At 57.5% G+C, this 22,619-nt stretch overlaps 1 protein-coding gene across 1 annotated transcript; it reads right to left on the bottom strand.

The window, feature by feature from the left end:
- Nucleotides 1–418: 418 nt before the first annotated feature.
- Nucleotides 419–21,707, bottom strand: LOC131412373 (forkhead box protein O6-like). The gene is given in 4 exon segments (XM_058551955.1): nucleotides 419–1,626; nucleotides 1,628–1,861; nucleotides 19,945–20,094; nucleotides 21,672–21,707. Coding segments are annotated over 4 exon segments (1,464 nt in total). The 3' UTR covers nucleotides 419–582.
- Between the last annotated feature and the right edge of the window lie 912 nt (nucleotides 21,708–22,619).

Raw genomic sequence — 22,619 nt, 5'->3', positions numbered from 1 at the left:
TGGGGCCGGCAAGGATGGGTGGGAGGGGCTGAACCCTGGCGGTGGGAGGTGGTTTAGGGCTGAAAGAGGACAGCTCAGGGTGAACAGCAGGTAGGTGTGAGTGTATTTTCGGGAGGGGATTGCTGGCTTGGGGTGGGTGAGGCTAAGACCAGTAGGAAAGTGTCAATTGAGAACCAGACCGCAGTTTGGGGTGGGCGATTCGTCATGGCGAGGGCCCCACAAATGAAACTGAAGATTCGGAGACGCCCCCCGCCCCATCTCCCGGTTGGCTTCCCCGACCAGCGCGGCCCACCTCGCTCCTCGCCGTTCCACCCAGCCCGGAATTCGGCCTCCACTCCCAGACTTCCTGCCCCCGGGGGAAGGAGTGGGTCTCAGGAGTTTGGGCAGCAGTGGAGGGGTGCCCCAGCCCCTCCCCACCACTTCCTTCAGCGGTCAACTTCTGAGGGATGTCTCTAGCTGGGCTGGGGCTGCCTCCTGGATCCTCCCGCGGAGCTGGAATCGGGGGTGGGGTCCCGGGGATCAGGATGGGAAGACAGAGGCCCCTTGGGGCGGGGCAGGCACCCGGGGCGCGGGAAGCGGCCCTCAGCCCGGCACCCAGCTCTGGTTGGGGGGCGGGGCCCCGGCCAGGCCGGGCGGCGGCGGAGGCAGGGCCGAGTCGAAGTTGAAGTCCATTTCGTCGCTGTCCATGAAGTCGTTGAGGATGATGGACTCGACTTCGCACTCGAGGCTCCCGCTGAACATGTCGAGGTCCAGGTCGGCCGGGAAGCGGTCGGGCGCGGCACCCAGCGGCCGGGCAGCGGCGGCCGCGTACGGCCCGGGCAGCGCGTCCAGCAGGAGGCCGCCGGGCGGGGCCCCGAAGGCGGCCGCATGGCCCGGCGGCGCCAGGCCCGGGGCGCCCGCCTCGCCGGGCAGCGTCATAAGGCTGATGGGGTGGGCTAAGGCACTGCGCGAGGGCACAGGCGGCGCGTATGGGGCCGCCCCCTTGCCCGGGTAGGCGGCGGGCGCGCCCGCCAGCGCCAGCTCCCCGGGCGCTCCCAGCACCGGGCCGGGCCTGGGCGCGGGCGGCGGCGGCGGCAGCAGCGCGGACAGCGCCCCGGGGCGGAAGGGCGCGGCCGCCGGCGCGAAGCTGGCCTGCTTGTTCTCCTGGATGGTCTGCATGGGCAGGCGGCGCAGCGCGCCCAACGCCGGCGGCCCGAAGCCCCCGCCCCCGCCCCCGCCGTAAGCACCGCTCTTGCAGCCCCCGAAGTAGGCGGGCGTCCCGGCGCGGGCCCGCGGCCCGTACGCGTCCTGCGCGCCGTCCAGCAGGGCCTCGGGCAGCCCCGCGCCGCCGCCGCCGCCGCCGTGCAGACCCAGCGGGCCTCCCAGCTCGGCCAGGCGGGGCAGCTCCCCCGGGCAGCGCGCACCCAGCGCGGGCGACAGCGCGCTCGCCGGGCTCGGGTACATGAGCGGCGACGATGGCGCCAGGGCCTCCAGGGCCTCGTCGTCCTCCAATTCGGCCGCCTCCCCTAGCAGGGGTCTCCCGCCACCGCGGAAGTCGGCCCGCGCCTCATAGTCGTCGCTGGCGTGTGAGGCCGGGCTGGTGGCCCACTTGGCCGCGGCAGGCAAGGGCCCCGGGGCTGGTGCGCTCAGGGGGGCTGTCGTCGGGGCTTCGCTCAGGTGCCTGCAGCTGCTGCTTCTTGCTTGCCTTGCCTTTGATGCACAGGAACTTGGCCCCGTTGTCCATGGACGTGGCCCTGCGCCGCGGGGTCTTGCCCGTCTTTCTGCCCTCGGGGTTCAGCATCCACCACGAGCTCTTGCCGGTGCCCTCGTTCTGCACGCGGATGAAACGGGTGTGCAGCGACAGGTTGTGCCGGATGGAGTTCTGTGGCCGGAGACAAGGACATGGGTGGGGGAGTGGGAAGTGAGGAGGCCGTGGGGAACGGGGATGGGGGAGAAAACAGAGAAGGAGGTGAGAGGATGAGAAAGGAGAGAGCCAGAAGGGAGAAGGGGGCAATGGAGTTGGGGGAACAGGTGTAAGTCCCCAGGTCGGACTAACCCGAACACCCATCCTCTCCCCCGCTCCCCACAGGCACTGCCCAGAGGGTGGGACCCGAGCCTTGGGCCTGGCCTTTCCCGGGAAGCATGGGCGAACCTGAGGGCGACTCTTAAGGGGCCTGCAGCAGGGGAGCAGGACCCTGTCTCCCCAGCTCAGCCCAGCGCCGCCTGGAGCTGGCCAGCCTGCCAGGGCCCCCGGGCAGATTATGTAAGGGCTCATGCCGCTGCGGCTCATTTGTCTGCCCCCCTCCCTCCCCAGCCTGGCATGGTGCCAGGAGCCCGAAAACCCAGGGCTCCAGAAATCAATCTCTCGGTGACTGATTAAGCCCTGTTTAGAACTAATTGCTCTTTCATGTGTGGGGAGAATAAATTACCTGCTTTAATTTCGTGTCTTTAAAATGCAACTGCAGGTAGAGAAGACTGTTAACCCTTTGCTGGGAGGGCCTGGCCAGGGAAAGCAGAATAAGCTGGGGGTCCCCAAGGTGGCTATAGGCCCGAGACTATGCAGAGATTTCCCCCAACTCCTCTGAGCTCCTGGGACCTCCACAGAGGACGTGGATCCCAGCAAGCCCCTCAAAACACATCCACTGGCCGTGGAGACCTCAGACCCCACCTCTGCTTGGTGCCCACCTTCAGGCCAGCCTAGCTCTCCAGCCTGCCCTTTGGGCTGCAGCCCACCCTTCCCTCCTGACCCACCTGAAGCAGAGTAGCTCTGCCCTCAAAGCCCCTTCCGTGGAGCCTTCACAAAATCCCCACAAAGCAGGTGGCGTAATCCCCATTTACAGACAAGAAGACCAAGGCTCAGGAGGTGAAGTGGCTTGCCCAAGGCTCCATGGCCCTTTCTGCTGTTCCTTCCTACTTCCCTGAGCTTCCTTTTTGCCACCCCTGCATATCCTCTTCTAAATTTCTACTCTGCCAGTCTCTAGTGATCCCCATGTCACTGCCTGCTTTTGCCAAGAAGGCAGGGGAGTCCACAGCTCCACTGACCTGGCTCCCCTCAGGAACCTGGAGGAGTAGGACTTCTGCTGGGCCTGCCACGCCCCACCACTGGGACCTCCCACCTGGTGGCCTTGACCTCCCAGCTTAGTAACTGCTGCAGAAACAGCATGGGCTTGGGTATCAGAAGGGCTGGGCAGGATGCCTGGCTCTTTTCAGCCACCTAGCTATGTGACCATGGGCTGCTGACTCAATCTCTTATGAGCCTCAGTGAACTCTGAAAAAAATGGGCAACATTCAATAACCACTTTCGAAGGCTGTTAGATCATTACCTGAGATAATGTGTGTGGGTAAGTGTTTGGTGAACCCACCAGGTGCTCATAGACGTTGGTTAAATCCCTCACTCTGGCCAGAAGACCTCACCTCTTAGGTCACCCAACAGACCTGCTCTGTCTCTACCTCCTTAATATCATACCCTGAGCATAACTGTGCTGGGCACTAACAACCCGGGGAAGCTGGCATTACCCCATCTCATGTACCAGGGAGCGGAGGCCCAGAGGCATGATGTAACTTGCCCACAGTCCCACAGGCAGCAGTGCTAGGTACCACTCCATCCAGATCTGCCCAGCTCATGGACCTGCTCTTAACTCATTAATCCACCTGTAACCATAACCACTGATCCATGAGGGCTCTCCCTCCCGCCTCCTTCCCACCAGTCTCCAGGAGGAGGGGTCCTTTCTGCTGCCCAGGGTATGCTCCCACCCCTCACCCCCAGCTCCAGGTACTGCCCTGACTCTTCAGGGCCCAGGCTCCCTATCTCTGGCACTTTCTGGTCTAAGGAGGTGACAGCTGGGGCTCCAAGGCCCCTCCAAGCGTTGCCCTGCCTGGCTTCTCCTGGGGCCCTGAGAGGAGGGGAGCTGGACCCCCAGGGAGTGGTGCTCCCTCAATTAGATACCCCCTTCCTGCTCCCGCCCCTGCACCTGGCTCCCCAGCCCCTCCCTCACACCTGTGTTCAGGGGACTAGGAGGCCTCAGTTCTTCTCCCCTATGGAACTCTCTGGCTTCCCAGAAGCTCCACCTCCCAGCTTCTCCACCTGGAGGTCAGTAAGGCAACACGTCTTTATCAATGTCCCTATGTGCCAGCCTGGTTCTGAGTGCTGGGGGGGAAGGAGGAAGGACATTGCCAAGTACCAGCACCTACTCAGAACCTGCCTGTTCAGACGTATAAGCGTTAAACTACTTTATCTCACGTGATCAGTCTGTCAAACTCCATACAAGTCAGGGATTGTGATCCCTATCTAAGGATGAGGATAGTGAGGCTCAGAGAGGTTAACTTAAGTTGCCAAGGTCACACAGTTTAAGTGGCAGAGCCAGGTATTGATTTCAGGTTAATCTCACCCTGAGTCTAAAGGACATCACATTCCACCACGGGAGAGAGAAACGAGTCAGAGAATTTCCAAAGAATCTTAGGAAGCCAGTACTCCAGTGCTTCTCAAACTTTCCATGTAAACTATCCCTAGAAGCTGGCAGCATGGAAAGACTGGGGACATATCACAAGGTCAAAATTTCCTATATGTCTTGTGATTCGTTTGTAGAGTTCAAGTGAATTTTGAATTGTACTTCATAATACGTCCAAATTTTCTGAATATAAAAATAATGTTTTAGATTTTTACCAAGAGCACATGTTCTGAGCCTAGGAAGGTTTGCATCCTTCCCCACTCTGTTTCCTGCCCAGCCAGGTACCCCTGGGAGCTTGAGCCCCAGCCTGAAACAATGGCTGGTCCAAACCAGAGAGAAGAAAGGATTTGCCCAAGGTCACCCAGGACCTGGTGGTAGAGCAGGGATTCGGGCCCAAGCCCCCTGACCCTCAGCCTGGGGATTGATCCATTCCACCAAGCCTGACCTGGGGCAAGTCCCTCCTTCTCTCCAGCCTCAGTTTCCCTACCAGTAAACTGATGAGATGGGCCATCTGTACTCTGGGGACCTTTTGGATTTGACACTGAAAGTTCTTAGAATCATCCAGCCCAGAGGTTTTCAAACTTTTTTTCAAAGTAGTGGAACTCTTTCAGTTAATGGAATCTAATGCAAAACTTGAGTGTTGCACACTCAAGCCATCAGGGAGTGGGGGTGGGGGCACCTGAGGCCCTGCCGGCTCAGCACCCTCCCTTGCACTCGCACAGAAAACCAGGCCCCTGGGGAGAGATTCTGCTGGCCAGATGGATGGGGCAGAGAGGAGGCCTAGAGGAGGGCGATACCTTGTCCAGGGTCACCCAGGGAGGTGGCCCAGAGCTGCACAAGGACCTAGGCCCTCACTGCTGAGCCAGGCTCTGCACCAGGTGTACACCAGGGCTGTGCCCCACGAGGGAAGCCCAGGCCCTGCAGCCCAGGCTGGCTCCTCAGAGCCCAGCCACCTGGTACCGATCAGACCTCCCGGCCAACATCCAATGGCAAGCGCAGATCACAATTCACCCACAAGGCCTCCTGGGAGGCCAGAGGCCACAGAGGAGGTGAGGGAGGCAGAGGAGGGAGATGCTTCTGCCAGGCAGCAGTAACCAGGGCTCCCTCTCGGAGTCGCCTAGCAACCCGCCACCACAGCCCGGCCCCAGCATGCCCGCGCTCCCCTGGTGCCCAGAGCTGGGCCCGACTTCTGGGGCCTCCCATCTCCCATACCTCCATGCAGGCCTGGGGCAGGTTCCCAGAGGAGATAGACCTTCCTGATTCAGGGCCTCAGGAGACCCTCAGCGGGCAGAGGGAAGGGAGAGTGAGTTACATTCCACACCCATCCCACTCTCCCTCAGAACCTGGGCCAGGGAGGCCAGTCCCCTGGGGCCTCACCCACCAGGGAGAGGAGGCTGGCGCAGGGCAAAGCGCATGCGCTCTGGTGTTGGCTGCGGATCCCAGTTTTGGCTCCAACACTCACAAGCAGTGCGACCCTGGGGCAAGATGCTTTGAACTTCCATCTCCTCACACAGCTACCTGCTTCCACCCTTGCTCCCCTGCAGCCCTCCACCACGCGCCAGCCAGAGTGGTCCTTCAAATAACCCGGATCACGTCCAGTCCTGCCCAGAACCCTCTGACGCCCCCATCTCACTCAGAGTAAAGAACAGAGGCCTTGCCATAGCCCACAGCCCCTCCATGACCTCTCAGACTCCTCCCCTAAATGCTGGATCCCTCCCTCCTGCTCTGAAGCTGCGAGACATGGTCGCACCTTGGGGCCTCTGTCTCAGAGAAACACTGGGCGCCCAGACACCCACGTCGATCTCTCATCTCCTTCAAGTCTTTCTTCAGATGTCACCTTCTGCAACGAGGCCCATCCCGACCACTCTTAACAACTGCTCCTCTTCCCTGCCATTTCTGGGCCCCCTTACCTTGCTCTACATTTTTCTAAAGCAATTATCACTGTCTAAATGAATATTTAATTTATATATATATGAATTAATAAACTAATATATGTTATATATAAATATATAATGTATTTATATTCTGTATTTATTATTTATTGTCTGGTTTCACTATTTCATGAGGGATTTTTGTCCATTTTTTACTGTACTCCATGTGTTTGATACATACTAGGCGTTTACTAAATGTCAAAGGAATGAATGAATGAATGAGAGAGTAAAGGGGGAATACTGTGTTGCAGGGAGAATTAATGAGACTGGGCAGAGTAGCTGGCACATGATATGAGCTTCTCCAAACTGGGCTGAGAGAAGGGAACATAGTCAGAAGGAGAGGTAAGCATGGGGTGGAGGAAGTCAGGAACAGTGTGATCCACAGATGGAACCGCAGAGAGCAGTGAGGGATTCTGTGAGAGGGGAAGAAGGCCTCAGAGGGTGAACAATGCAGCTGCCCACCCCAGCCCCCCACCTTGCTCCCTCCTGCTCCCCAGATAGACCTGAGTAACCTAGGGCTTGCTGGGGCCAAGGTTTCTTACAGACTGTACCACCTGGGCGAGAAGACACTCCATGAGCCCCAGTGGGAACAGAATAACCTCATCCTTGCTGACCGTGCTTCCCTCCTGGACAGGGTCTGATCCATTTGATGGCGCACCTCATCTATCCAGCAAGACAACCCCATCTATTCCCAGGACACCCTTCGCCCACGAGCAGTAATGCATTCATCTGACAGCACAACCCCATTTATCCAGCACACCAGTCCCATTTATCCAGCAAGTACAACCTCATTTGCTAACAGCACTCCATTCACCTGACGGGCCCCCTCATTTATCCAGCAGGACACCCTCATTTATTCTCCAAGTCGGAGGCTCTCCTTCCTCCTGTGGTGTGGCTGTGTTCTCTGACAGTGCAACCTGACTGATCCAGCAGGACGTCATCTCTCCTACAAGTACACTTCATCCCGACAGTACAACCTCATTTATCTAACAATGCAGCCTCACCTTGCCTCCAAGTACCACCTCATTCCCTGACAGTACAACCTTGTTTATCTTCCAGTACAACCTCATTTCTCCTCCCAGTACAGCTTCATTCTCTGATAGCTCAGCCTCATCCAATCTTACTTTTCCAGCCAGAGCCCACCAGATCTCTAGGTGGGGAGAGGGGAGTGTGGAGAGGAAAGGGGTTCCACCATTTGCTGTCTCCTGCTATGACTATGTCCAATCTCCCCAGGCCCAAAAGGGCCCACAGCCTTTGAGTTCTAGGTTGCGTGGCCCAGCCAGTGCTCCACCATTGCCCCACCTCCCGTTTTGTCCCCTCTAGGGCTAAAGAGGGCCCACAGGATGGATTTCCTCCAGCTCTCCAGGATTTGATTTGTAGCTGTTGCTGATTTCTGTGGCATGGATACTGCCATCGTAGCCAATTTTAAGCTGCCAGCATGACGTCACTGAGCGCAGAACTGGGAAGAAGTGTGCACGATCGGCTCTCATGAGCCAGTGGAAGCCAGCTCTAGCACACCACCGCCACGTGCTTCAAATACTGAGGCAGGAGAAGGGCACCACTTACAGTATGACAGACCCAGGCTAGGTTCTTTGATACATTTCTTCTTTTAATCCTGATAACTGCCCTGCAAATAGGTAGTGCTACTTTACAAAGGGGGGAAACTGAGGCTCAGGTGGATTAAATGACTCCTGAGGCCGTGAAGCTGGGAAGTGATGGAGCCAGGTCTGGGTCTCAGTGTGACGGGGGACACTGCCCCCCTGCCCACCTCAGTGTCCATCCCTGCCTTGGTTCTCAAGCCCAAGCTTCCTGGCTTTCATAAGAGACAGGAGACCCAAGTCTTGTGCCCCTCACCCACCACAAGCCCTGTGCTACCTCCTGGCCTCCCTGGCACCAGGCGGTTCCAGGACCCTCCCAGTTCAGTCCCGGGTCTTGTGTCCATCCATTCAAGCCCGAAGCCAGGTATGGACACCTCTCCAGGTTCTATCACTGTCCAAGGTTCAGCCCAGCCCCTCCCTCAGGAAGTTGACCTGCCTACCCCATGGGGATGATGATCTAGCTCCTCCCTTTAATGCCTCCCTGAGCAGACACCACCTGTGGGGCTATGTGAGCGCTGGATCCCCACCATGACTCCCATTTCGTCTCTCCCTCCTTCCTTCCCTCCCTTCCTGCAGGAACAAAGGTCCAGGGCAGTGGCTGAAATTCCAACTTCACCCATGGAACCTTGGGCCTCCCCTGGAAAAGAAGGTAACAATCCCAACATCCATGGATGAGATCCCACATGTCATGAACCTCAACCCCTCCCTGTCTCAGAGCCCCAAGAGCAGCCCCTGTCCCACCCCTTACCCCAACCCCACTCTGGGGCCCCAGTCTGGCCCAGGAACACACACCTGTCTCAGACAGAGCCACAGACTCTCCGGGGGTCACTTGCTCTGCTGCCTGAGGTGAAGCTGTGGTGCTTCACCTGGCAGAAAGGGTGACCTGGATGACCTCAAGGGCCTGAGGCCACGTGCAAATCCTTGGTACTAGTGTCTGTAGTGGAGGAGGGGTAGAAGGGCAGGTGGTGGCATCAGGGCCGCAGGTGTCAACAGGTGGGTGAGCTTGGGGTCAGCAGTGGAACAGAAGTGGGCAGCCAGGGGGTAGGGGGAACCAAATGTCCCAAGCAAGGCATGAGTTCAAGGGATAGGCCCTGGCATCCCCCACCCCTACCCCAGAGACAGCAGAGCCCACACACCCAGCCTGGGCAGCAAACAAAGCAGCAGCAGAAGTCCGAGCTCTTCCCTCAAAAGCCTGTGGCTGCTCATCACCCACAGGCTTGGGTCCAACTCCAGACTGATACTCAAGAGCCCTCTGACGCTCTCCAGCCTCATCACCTCCATTCCCTTAAGCCCATCTGGGGCTCCAGCCACCCTGGATGTCTCACACCTCCATGCCTTTGCACTCTGTTCCCTTTGCCCTTCCCTCCCTCTCTGCTCCACCAGTTCCTGCTGCTCCAACAAGGCTAGCTCTGTGGCATCTTCCTAGCGCCCTCTGCAAGCCCCAAAGATAGCTGCTCCCACGTCAGTGCTACTACAGAAATCTAACTGCACACTGGAGTATAACTGTCTATGAGTCTGCCTCCCCACGTGAACTTTCTGGGGCAACCCTTGGCTCACATTCAGTCAACCATAGGATGGAGCTCTCAGCAGCCACAAACCACTCAGGCCTGGCAATTCTGTGCAGTTTCTGTTCAGCAAAACCTCAGGCCAGAGCTCCAGGCCTTGCCTCCTCCATCCTGGTCTCCCCTCCCGTTCCTGCTGCCTCTGCCACCTCCCTCCTTTTCCTCAGCACTTCCTGGCTCCTCCAGAGAATCCAGCCAAGTGAGGAAGCAAAGAAACTACCATTTACTGAGCGTTCACCAGGTGCCATGCACTGTGCTGGCACTCAGCAATTAAAACCCTATTGAGTCTTTGTGACAACCCTCCGAGCTGGTTTATTATCCCTATTTTACAGACGAGCAACTGAGGCTCCAAGAGACAAACTGACCTGCCCAAGGTCACGTCGTGTAAGTGGTGGTGCAGGAATTCACACCCAGGGCCCTTGCTCTTCCTCCCACCCTGAGATGCCTCTAGGGAGGAGCCCAGGCCTGGCAGAAGCTCCAGGGTGGGCCTGGGGTGGGGGTGGGGGCTGTCCGCAATGGCTCAGCCACACCTCCACACTCTTTCCTCCTTCATCTGGGATTAAAGGGGATCCCTAAATGCAAAGCCATTCAGGCTTCTCCCTGTCTCTTCTCAGTCGGAGCCCCCTCCCTCCCTCAGGCCGCACCTCCCCACACCCCTGCCCTAGGCCTGGAGCAGCTGCGGTGACCTCACCCAGCCCTGCCCTGGGCCTGGCTCTGGGGAGGGCCCAGCAGCTGTGCCCCAGCCCTGCAGGCCGGCTCCTGAGGGGAAAAAAGGCAGAATGGGCGTGGTGCCAAGAGAGCCATCTGCTCTCCCAGGGGCATGGCCACCCGCGCAGACACTGGCCTTGCCCCAGGGGCCGCCCTTGGCCCTCTGTCCCCATGCCAAGGGGCTCCAGGAGCCCAGGGCAGCCCACCCAAACTGGGCACCAGCCCTCATCTGCCATCTGTCTTCTCCTGGATACTGAGAGGTCCTTGCAGGACATGTTGGAGCACGAATGTCCGCTGAAAAGGGACAAGTGCTCAGGGCAAGTTCTGGGTCCAGAGGCCAGGGGCCAGGGCTAGGTGTACTGAGCACTGCCTTCCCAGCCCCAGCCTGGCCAGGCTAAGAGCCGGAGATGCCCTGGGGGAGGAGGGGGCCTCCATCCCCTCACATCTGCTCAGCTGGCAGGTGCCTCTGGCAGAGGGCAAGCCCCTTCCCCCACAGCCCCAGCTCAGGTTACAGAGGAGGCAAGGCCAGACGAGGACAGGGGGAGGGGACAGGAGGGGTGTAGAAGGCATCACAGCTTCCCAGAGTCTTGGGGGAGGGGAATTCAGATCTCTAGATAGGACTCAGCCAGAGAGGGAAGGGCCATGCCCAAGGTCACACAGCCTCCCAATGGGCAAAGGGCAGCAGGCACCCAGGGGCAGGCAGCCCTGGGTTCAAGGGTGACCTTGAGCAAATCACTGCTTTTATCTCTAAAAATACAGAGCCTAAAACCTGGCTGCTTGCCTCCCAAGGCCATGGGGAAGGCTCTGGAGGCTAGAAAGCAGCGGGTCAACCTAAGGGCAGGACAAAGCTTGGACATCCTGAATATCTGACACCTTAGGGACAGAAAGGGAGGCATTAGAGGAAGGACCCCCTTTCCCGCAACACGCACAAGTCAGTGTCTTTTAGGGATCAGGGCCCAGGGACCCCCACCTGACACAGCAGTGCTGGTTCCTTTCCTTTCCCAGAGCAATGAATAACCGTCATGTTATTTCCTGATATCTTGGGGACAGTTGCCCAAGGCCACACACAGGGTGAGTGACAGAGCTATGATCAGCTCCTCCCTGCCTGTGTCCAAGACCCCTAACACCACTCTGCCTCACCTCCGGGATCCTTGAAGCACCAAAGGGTGCTGAATGGCACCTCAGGCCTGGCATCTAGGACTCTTTGGGCCTCCACCCTCTCTCGGGCTCATCTTCTCCCCTGGACCCCACTACCAGGCCCACACTGGGTGCCAGCGCCCGCCTCTCCCCTCGTCCACCCTCCACACCACCGTCAAGGGATTTTTCTGCCAGAGTAATTCCCCATCCCCTACAGCTTGGAGTGCCAGCTCCCCAGCTTGGCATTCAAGGCCACTAACTGTCAGGCCTCTGCTTGCTTCTCCAGCCTCAAGTCCTGGTGGGCTCTGGCCAACACAGCCAGACTCTGTGGGGCTCCTAAAGAGTCCTGAGGGTTGACTTCCTTTATCTGGTTCCCTTCCTCTACCTCCAAACACCTATAGATCATTATCTGGCCTTCCACCGTGACCCTGAGCAGTCTTTATCCTGAATCAAAATCTGGAGTCCTCATCTTATCTCCCCAGCTTGACTTGTGGGCACCTCAAAGTCAGGGAGCCAGTCCCGTTCCCCTGAGCAGCACTGCAGTTGGTGCCCAATGGGTGTAGGCCTGGAGGGAGGAAGCTGCCATCAGCCTTGGGGCCTACAGATGGGGTTGGGGAGGGGGGTGCAGTGTGGGACAATATCAGGCTGGTCAGGCCCTGTTTTCAGGGAGCTCTCTGAGAAAGGGAGCCAAGGACCCCAGAGCCACGCCCCAGGCTGGAAGCCTCAGGGCCAAACTCCAAGGGAGAGCAGAGAGGCAATGATGGGGCTGGAGACAGGGGTGGAAGCGGAGGCCAGCTTGGAATGTCTTGGCCAGAGCAATGGGCTAGGCAGGAGTTAGCCCTGGGGAGTTTCATTTCTGTCACTTACAGTGGGATACTGTGAAAGCCACTTTATTTCTCTCAGCCTTAGTTTCCTCATCTGCAAAACGGGGACAGTAACAGTACCAGCCTCACAGGGTTGCTATGAGAATTCAAGGAAAGCATGGACGTAATGGCATAAGGCGATTGAATCCTGAGCTGGAAGAGTGCAGTGTGGCTACAGCAAGGGTCAGAAGACGGTGAGTGATGTGGCTGGAGAGGCTGACTGGTGCCAGGTGGCCAAGGCCTTGAGTGTCACGCTGAAGCCCCTGGACTGCATCCTGTAGGAACAGCACTGCACTGTACACGTGCTCACGTCTCCTCACCAGATGGGGAGCCCTCAGAGAGCAGGGGCTGTGACGTTCAGTTTCCTCACCTTTCTAGGTGCAGAGAGGCTTCCTGAGAATTTACACCATCAATTCCCCTCCCTCCTGTGGCCAGAGGCTCTGAGTGGCACAGCGTATCAGCCCTGGCTGCCAGCTGCATTCTCTCCATCCACATTCTATATGGCGCGATTCCTAAGACGTGAGGGATGAGTGAATGTGTTGGGGATGGGGGTCAGTCCCTTCAAGCTGTCTGCATGGGGTTCAAGTCTCTGGAGGATCCAAAAAGAGCGAGCAGGAGAGGAGTGGGCTCAACCTGGGCAGCCTGCTTGGAGAAGAAGCTGGTCCACACTGGGGGCAGCGGAAGGGAGGGACAAGTGGAGCCTGAGACGCTACCATCTAAGGCACTGCTTCAGAATCGGACCCGTGACTAGACAGACCTGTTAAAATATAGATTCCAAAGCCCACCCGCTGAGAGTCTGATGGAGAGGGTCTGAGATGGGGACTGGAAACCTGTATTATCTAAAGCCTCTGGGTGACTCTGATCATCAGCCAGGTTTGCCAACAACTAAGGATTTAAGGGAGGAATTCTCAGGGAGACACAGTGAGTTCCAGAATCACCTGGGAGGCAGGTCTTTGTTCCAACCACCCAAGACCCCGCCTACTTTCTGAGGGGTGTCCCAAGGGATCAGTCCATGAGTCAGTAGCTGCCTTGGTGAGCATGTGACAATGACAGTGGGTGTGGGTTAAGAACTCCAGGGCCAGGTGTAAAGGCGACAACGTGAGGGTGGCCTGAGATCAGAGGCTGCAGGGAAAGCGGGAGCGAGGGTAGGGTCTAGACAAGGCCAGCAGAGGGCCCAGGGGTCCAAACAGAGCAGTTTGGGCTTGCTTGGCTCCCAGGGGAACTGAGGAGCCCTAGAGCGTTCTGGAGCATGAGCAAGCCTTGGAGCAGGAGGGCTGGCTGGTGTGTGGGGCTGAGACTGCACCAGCATCGGGACATGGGGAAACATGGTAGAAACAGACAAGTCTGTGTCTAAATCCAGGCTCGGCCTCATCCCAGCCATGCTGCCTTGGCCAAGTGACTTCATCTTTCTTGGCCTCCATTTCCTCAACTGCAAAATGGGGCTATTAACACATAGCTGGCAGGACCCAGGGAGGATGAAATGAGAGCATTTATGTGAAGTGTCCAACTAACTGCCTAGCACCCAGACGTTAATTCTCTTCATTCGTGTTCCCCTTCCCACAAGAAGCACCCCTCCTAGAGACCAGAAAGGTTTCTCTGCAAAGAGGGAGGCCCTGGGGGGAGGGTGTGGGAGGCCCCTCCCCCACACACCACCTGGCCCCCCTCCCACCTCCACATATGGGGTGGGGGTGGGGAATGGCAGCAAACAGCCAAACCCTCCCAAACAAGAGTTGCTTTCCATGGTAACCAGGGTGCCAGGAGGAAGGGGGGCGCTCCAGATCCAGCTATCCCCCTGAGCGCCCTACTCGGGCCCCAGAGCCTCAGCTAATGCCCACCCAACACCCTGCACACCCCATCTGCCCGCTCTGGGGGCCAATTGGGACTGCCATGAGCACTCCTGTCATTGCGCCCAGAGTACGTTTGCCACCTGGGTAACGCCATGGGCAGGGTAGGCATCTCCAAGCAGGAGCCCCAAGTTCAAGTCCATCCACACCCACACTCACACGCTTCCACCCGTGAGAAGTCCTATCGGTACTTTGTGCCGGCCATGCCAACTAACCCCTCGTGGTTCCCGAACCAGAGGATTTGTCAGTCACAGCGCCGAAAGGACCAGAAACCGAGTTAAGGCCCTTTGGACACTGGGGAGAATACCAAGGACCAGAATGCAAAGAGCTTTGCTCCAGCTCACACACCTGGATCAGGTTCCTACAGGTGCTCTGTCCACCCCTCACCTACTCCCAACTCCACAGCTCCAACTGACCCCAAAGGGCTGAACTAGGACACCCTGAGCGATGCTCCAGGGAGATGGGCCTCTGCCGGGAGAAGGAAGGACGTCTTAACTTTAAGACCTGTCTAGCAATAGAATGGGCAGTCTCAGAGGTCAGAGATCATGAGCTCTCAGTCACTGGGAGTGTGTGAGAAGGGACTGAGCTGAGGAAGGAGGCATGGAAGGGGGTGTTGGGCTCTGTGACTCCCCACTTCCCCTAGAGACCCAAAGTCTGATTTGGAGGTGGGAGGAGTGGGCACCAGTGTGTACCTGCTTCCCAGGTACCACCCCCAAGTTAGGAGGCAGGCCCACAGGCTGCAAATAGGCAAAGGGTGCTGGTGAGTCAGTCACGAAATAGGGGGGAAAGTGAGGTGAGGAGGGGGCTCCCCCTGCTATGGCTGCTGCACCTATATCCCAGAGGCTCACATCCATACACACAGTCCATGACCACCCCCTCCCCTCAGAGGACACAGAAAGAGGGGCTTCCACAGCCCCAGGACCCCATGTGGTGGCCACCACCGGCTGCCACTCAAAGGACGGAGAAGGTGGGCTGCAAGGAATAATCCTGTGCCCTTTCAAAATCCAAACACAAGAGCCCCCCTCCAGCCCCAATGGTATAGAAAAAGCTTGAGTTTTGGGGTCAGAAGGGGGTTCAATTTCCAGGCCTGCCACTTCGTAGGGATGTGACCCCAGGACAAGTCACTTCTCCACCTGGGACACAGAGATGCTAATACCCACCCAGAAGGATGGTGGCCAGGATTTGATGGGATATGCCCTGGGCTAGTGGGCATCTCCTTCCCAGCCCTCCCTCCTCTCTGGTAGAGCACCCCCACTCCAGCGAATCCTGCAGCTGGAGTCCTCAGGGCACACAGAGAGGGGGGCCCCAACCCGCAGAAAGTGGGGGCTGGGGGGTGCTGAACTTTCAAACCCGCAAACCCCCCGCGCCGTTCATTACCTTAACACGAGTTAAAAATAACCGTCTCATCTCTTTAAATTAGTCTGTCTGCAATTACCGCCTGGCACGACGCTGCCCGCCATCGTCCCGCTGGAGCGGCGCCAGGTGGCAGGCGGGGCCCTCACCCTGTCTGTCGGTCTGCCTGCCTGCCTGCCTGCCTCCTGGTCCCCCCTTCCCCCCTACAGCGGCACAGCTACCCCAGGGGCCTCCCGGCGCCCCGCCTCCTGAGCTCCCCAAGTTGCGCGAGGATGGGGGCCAGGGCGGTGGGGCTGGCGGGAGCGAAGGGGCCGGCGGGGCGCAGAGAACCGGGGTGGGGGCTCCGGAGCACGGCGGCGGGGGGGGGGCGCCGGGAGGCCCAGGAAGCCTGAAGGGCCCGCAGCGCGCCAGCGCTCGTGGGTGGGTGTGAGCAGGTGGCCGTGGGAGTCTGCCGGGCGTGCCAGCAACTGTGCCAGGAGCGGCTGGCACGGGCTCGTGCCCAGGAGGTGGGCAGCTGCCAGCCCTCCGCTCGTGCAGTGCGGGGGGTGAGGACACCCCCCAACCCAGGCTCACACCGCCTCCTCCCGAACCCCCACCAGCCCTTGGGGCTGGGGATCCCCGGAGGACAAAGAAGGAGGAGGCAGCCCTGCTGGAGCAGGCTGGGGGGAGGAAAGAAGGGGAGCCCTCTGCGCTCACAAGCACTGCTCAGCCCGGCTGTAGCACGACCCTCCTCCTGGCCTCTCAGATCAGTCCCTCCCTCCAGCCTCCCTCCCACCTAGGACCTGCTGGCCAGCCTGGGCCAGATGGGGGTAGCACCACCCCTCCAGATCCCACCCCCCAACAGCTAGGCTGCTCCAGCCCTGAAGGAGAGGGAAACTCCCCATCCACTGCGCTCCTCCCCACCCCCAGGCCTGGGGACAGAAATGGGAGGCGCCCAGGCCTGACCTGGGAGCTCCCAGGGGAGCTGGCAGCCAGGAAACACAAAAGCAGGCAGAACAACTCCAGAGGCGCTAAGTGGAAGGAGTGCCAGGACCCTGAGCAGCCTGGAAGGCTTCCGGGAGGAGTCCAGCACTAGGGAAGGTGGGGCTGGAGCATCTGAGAGGAAGTGGGAGGCTCTACCTGGATGGTGGAGATAAACACTACTAGCACACTGCAGAGGGAGGGGGACCTCCTGTCCAAGCGCCGTCCCAGGCCTAGAGACCCTCCGCCCTGAGGGGAACACTGCCAGCCTCTTGGGTGGAGTTCCCAGCACCAAGCCCAGCCCCTCCTCAGGCTTCAGCCTGCTGAGTGCCCTGTGCCTGCTGCTGACCTTGCCTCCTCCACTTCCTCTCCGCAGCACGCCACAGCTGGGACCACAGGGCAAAGGCCAAGCACAGCGGCCCGTCCTGATCTGGCCCACTCTGCCTTTCCCATGCTACCTCCCTGCCATCCCTAGGAGCCCTCATTCCAGCCTGGCACGCCCAACCATCTCCCAAACCCAACATGTATGATTCTACCTCCTTGCTTTTCCATATGCAGTCAACAGCTCCTGGAAGACTCTCTCAAATTCTGCACCCCCCCCCCCCCCCCCCGTGAAGGCAGCTCAGATCAAGTGCCACCTTCTCTGTGAGGGCTTGCCTGGCTCCCAGCGGATCTAACCTGCCTTCCCTGCACTCCCCCACCCCCGGCCCTTCCTGCCTGTAAAACACAGGGCCTGGGTGTGGAACTGGCTGAGCTCTGATGCATCCTGAAGGCAGGTGCAGTGCCTTCCCCTGTTCCCCGACTCCGTCTAACACCCCTGGGGATTCAAGTGCAACACTTATGTGGGAGAGGGGAGGGAGGAAGGAACAATGGGCCCCTTGCCCCAGCCCTGGCACCTGAGCGTACCACAGGCCCTGCTAACCAGAGGTTGGCTGGGAGTTGGAGATGGCCCCTCCACCAGGCCCCTGGAGGGACTGACTGGGAATGGAGGAACAAGCGGCAGGGGGGGCACGAATGACGAGGAGGAAGCTCCATGGGGAGCTGGATGGGGGGTGGGGTACAAGGGGGACAGCCACTGAGAGCATGAGATGGGAGAGGCCCATCTGAACAGCCTCCTCCAATGCCTGGGTGGTCTCTGCCAGGGCCTAAGTCAGGAACCCCAGGCTGAAGCACCCTCTCCAATGCCCCAGTCCAGGACAAGCCTTCCAGAGCTCCTTCCTTCCTGAGCCCGGGGAACAGGGAGAACCAGTGTGTCCCCAGCAGCATGGTGCAGTGGAAAATGCATCCAATGGGCAGGCAGGAGACCTGGGCCGTCATCCAGGGCCTGCCGCTCATAGCTGACTGACGACCTGAGAAGAGTCCCATCCCCTTCCGGGGCCTCAGTCTCACAGTCTGAGAAATGAACACATGGGACTAAATTATCTCCAAATTATCTCCATTCCCAATCACGTTCTAGGATTTAGACCTGCCCCTGTGCAAAAGCCGTCAGCGCCCCACTCCCACGGCCAGTGCCAGCAGGATACTATTCCAGAGGCTCTGTGGGGCCTTGGAGGGAGACACACCTGGACTGGAGTCCAGCTTTCCCACCAACTGACTATGTGACCTTGGGCAGTTCACTCCTCCACTCTGCGCCTCAGTGCCCAGTTCTGTAATGGTGACGGTAAAACTCATCTTAGGGACTGCTGAGAGCATTAAAGGAGACACCTGGCACAGATGCCTGAAGGTGTCTGGCACAGGGCTTGGCCCTGAGACCCTCAATGAAGTGCAGTTCTCGCCCAGCTTCCAGCCTCACGTCCCCTCTTGCCATCTTCCCCCATCATACCTAATCTATTAAGCCCAGCTGGAGCTCCACCTCCTCTAGGAAGCCCTCCTGGCTTACCCTGGCCCACAGTACCCTCCCTGGTCTCAGCATCCTCTGCATGATCCACCCATTTCTTCACTCTTTCACCAGACATGCACCGGTGGCTCCTCGTTGTCAAGCTCTATGCTGGGTGCTGTGGGCACAGAGATTGCTCTGACACTGCCACTGTCTTCCAAACGCAGGGTGGAGAAGGGAAATGAGACCTATGACAGATAGGGAGATGGCCAGAGAAGAGGGAGTCCTAAGCTAGCTAAAGAGGATTAAGGGAAGGCTTCCTGGAAGAGGCATCTAAACTGTGCCCTTGAGGACAGGGAATATATCCACAAGGAGAAGTGAAAGGTGGGACAGTGCATGGGGAGCAGGGAGGGAGGAGGGAGCAAAGCCCAAGGGCAGGACCCAGCTGGGAGGAATAAATGTTCTGGCCCGGGCTGAGCCCAAGGGGACAGGAGAAAGCCTGGGGAAGGAAACTCATGTCTGCTCCTCCAAGCTGTGGCCCCACCCCACAGGGGCCACAGAGAGACAGAGAAGCTGCCAGCACAACGCCTGAGAGCCATGGCTCCCGGGTCAGAGCACTGCGGCCCCTAAAAAGCAGCCTCTGGGCATCTAGAGCTGTCCACATCCACAAGCCTCCCCTCTTCCACTGGCACACCTCCTTCCTCTGACCCTGTCTGCAGCCACCACCACGCACAGCCCCCTCCCTCCACGTAGGCACGACTCCCTTGCAGGGACCCCTCTCCCATAGGGAGCCTGACAGCTCACAGGCCCCAGGCACAGCACCCCCCACCAACCTCCTCTCCCCTAAAGGCATCGACTATCCCCATTCCCCAACAAGATGGCCAGGGGAGGGTCTGGAGGCCACAATCCAGTCAAGCCCCTGTCCCCTCGCAAGATGGCGCCCCCCTTTCCACTGGCTGGCACTGAGGCCTCCCTGGGGTGCCCCTGCCCCTCCCCCCACCACCAAATGCATCTGGGCTCAGAAAGCCAGAGAAGTGTAAGACTGACAGCCTGGGGTGGGCAGGGACAGATCCCCAGCCCTCAATACCGTGCCCCTACACCAACAGAGGTCATCACCAGCTCACCATGCTGATCCAGGCAAGGGGGCAGCAGCTGCCCCATGGAGAACTCAGATCCCAGGTCACCTGACCAGTTCCCCACCCCAGGCTGGCTGGTGCCCTAGGGTGAACTCCTGGCACCACAGGAAGAACTGTGGGCCCAGGGTCGCACTCTTCACCCGGGGGCCAGCTCCAGGGAGGGCAGTGGGAAAGATTTGGGGGGAAAGCAGTCACTGGCCCCAAGTCATTATTCCAGCTCTTTAAGGAGGGTGATCTGGTGGAGAGGGCAAGAGTATCATAAAGCAAACTCGCAGGGGTGAGAGGGGCTCCCCCATGTCCGAGGCCTGGGAATTGGCTCCTCTGCTATGCTCCCAAGGACGGGGTGGGATGCTCCTCCGAGATGCCTCAAAGCGGCAGTCCCTTGTCACCCCACCAGACCTCCCACCCCGCATCCAGGGCACACACACAGCTGCTTCCAGCACGCCCGCGCCTGTCTGCTGGCCGGCCCCACGCCCTAGGCACACACTCCATGTCCCTGGGGGTGCCCCAGGGCCTCCCTCCGACCGCCTGACGGGAGCCTGGACGCACCTAGCAGCCTGGAAGCCCCAGCCCGCGACCCCAGCCCCCTCCACAGCCGGACGCCCCCACCTTCCAGCCGGCCGAGCTGTTGCTGTCGCCTTTATCCTTGAAGTAGGGCATGTAACGGACCATCCAGTCGTAGATCTGCGAGAGCGTGAGCCGCTTGTCCGGGGCGCTCTCGATGGCTTTGGTGATGAGGTCGGCGTAGGACAGGTTCCTCTTTTTTGGTATGTGAGCCGCCACCACAGCATGACCGCTGACAGATGAGTGGTGTAGGTGCACACCCAGGAACCAAACCCAGGCCACCGAAGCGGAGCACACCAAACTTAACCACTAGGCCACTGGGGCTGGCCCTAGAGGATCTCTTTTGATTTTCATAATACAGAAAACAATTAACTTTGAGGAAAACCTTTGATATCCTTAGACTAGCAGGGAAAAAACTGGACAAACGTGTTCAAACTCAGTGCCAAATGTACTGAAGGAGCTCATTTCTAGGATCATTCCTTCAGCCGATAACCTTAGGTACGTCCTAGAAGCTGAAGCTGCCACATCATAGTTTTAGGGAAATGCATAAAGAAAACAGAACCCACTTGTAGTGACCTTGAGTCCTAGAGGTATAAGTCCTCCTAGGGACAGTGATGACTTACCTTCCTAACAGAGGAAACGTCAGGCTCTTACTATTTTATTTACTGCTACAAAATGTGACCATATAAAAGCAGTGCTTTAAAAACATTTTATTTTGTTCAAAATCACACTGGCATATAGATTTCAAAAAACCAAATAGTATTAAAAGCTGAACACTGCCACTACCACCAGTCCCCAGTCATCAACCCTCGCCTTTTCCGCAGAGGCATCCAACAATGGTTTAAAGCAACAATGGTTTAGTTTTCTTTTGTTTCGTTAGAAACCAGGGGTCATATTTTGATATGTCAGGTAGTTTTCACATTTCACAAAAGCATTCCGGCTAATTAACTTTCTAAAACCCCTCTGCCCACCCCCAAGAATGATTCATTTGTCATGTCACTTGATCTGTGTTTTCTAGGTAATGTGTTTTTTCTAACTGTTTCAGTTCAGGCTTCTCTACAGACTGTGCCCCTCACCCAGGCAACAACAGCCAGGCAGCTAGTCCAGATGATCCCCACAGGGGCCCCGTGGCCCTGTGCAGCCACGGGTGGTCCAGGAGAAACTCACGCAGCAGCAAGTTATGATGACAACCGTGGCCCAGCTGCAGACCCCTGGTGTTCCCGACCAGCAGAGGTGCCAGCCAGCTCTGATAACCCAAACCAGCAGCCCAGATTACAAATAAGAGTCCCTGCTGTCAGGTTAACAACGCCCACCCAAACTCCATGCCCCTAGTCAGGAAAGTGGGGTGGCCTCAGTGCAGGCCATCCATGCATTCCACCATCTAGCCAAAATCTGGTAGATTTTACTTATTGTTGAAACTTGGGACTATGTCATGTGAGATGTTCAGCACCTGTAAAGCTATAATTGTAACAAAGCAGTGTAATCATTTTATTACAATGCATCCTATACTGTGGGAGCATCATTTTATTATAATATCTCCTATACTGCAGGAAAATCATTTTATTACAATGCACCCTGGAAAAGGAGGTCACATTCCAGCAGCCAGCCTGACGATAAAATAATTCAGAAGGGGATAAGTACCATGAAGAAACAGGGGCAAGATTCTGACAACCATCTGGATTTTATCCTAAGTAGATGGGAAAGGTTGAAGCCTGAAAGACAACTTGACTTACAATTTTGAAAGGTCGCCCTGTCTGCAGTGGAGATGTTACCACCCAACGTGTGGCCTTCTGCTCGCCAAAAGACATGCCAATAGCCAAGAGGCAAAGTGGTAGGAGAAAAAGGACTTTTTATTACAGCTTCCTAGCAAGAGGGAAGATGGCCGACTCATGTCCAAAAGAACCATCTTAAGGGGGCACAAAAATCTTACAGCAGTTATATAGGCCATTGGGTTATTGGGGAGGGGATTAGGAATGTTGACCTTCTGGTCTTATAGACTGGGAGTGCCACACCAGATCTTTCAGTTTTCACTGATGATGGCTATCAGCATAGATTTTCTGTTCAGGGGTCATCACATTCCTAAGGAACTCAACAAAAACAAAGTTATCACCTTATCAAGTTACCATCTTATCGCAGCTGGGAGGTACATGCACGAGCAGGTGTCATAAAATCGACAGAGCAGTTAGATCTCCTGGAGGGTGCATATCCAGCTGGGTTAGTTTGTCAGAGGTCATTCAAAGTTACAAGAGAGTTTTTCTTTTCTACAATATGGCTTCCCTTATGTCAACCTTGTCTTGAGCTGGTTTCAGAGACTTGATGAAACGGAGCAAGAGTGAAACCAGAGACACACTAGAACATTTCCCTGGTCACAGGCAGGAGGAAGAACTATCCTTGTGGATCTTCAGATCCCCGCTTACAGCCTATTGGGCATCTTCTGACTCCTTCTCCCCAGTTTAAAATAGGCACTCAACTCCCACCACATTTTCTCAGCAGCCCTACCTTATTTTCTTCTCATTGGGCATTTATTTATTAATAAATGATAAATAAATGGCAAGCAATAGGATATATTGGGTTATATGAGGAAGCCATTTGGTGTAAAACTAATTTGGCCTGACCTTGTTTTTCCAAAAGGGCCTGCCGCAGCCACTGAGCATGCATTGTATATCTGCTTTAAGTATTTACTATGTCCCAAAGACAAGCACAAGGCCCTTTAAGATAAG

Source organism: Diceros bicornis, chromosome 13, assembly GCF_020826845.1.
Source record: "Diceros bicornis minor isolate mBicDic1 chromosome 13, mDicBic1.mat.cur, whole genome shotgun sequence".
NCBI lineage: Eukaryota > Metazoa > Chordata > Mammalia > Perissodactyla > Rhinocerotidae > Diceros > Diceros bicornis.
This window is presented reverse-complemented; position numbering and strand designations above follow the sequence as displayed.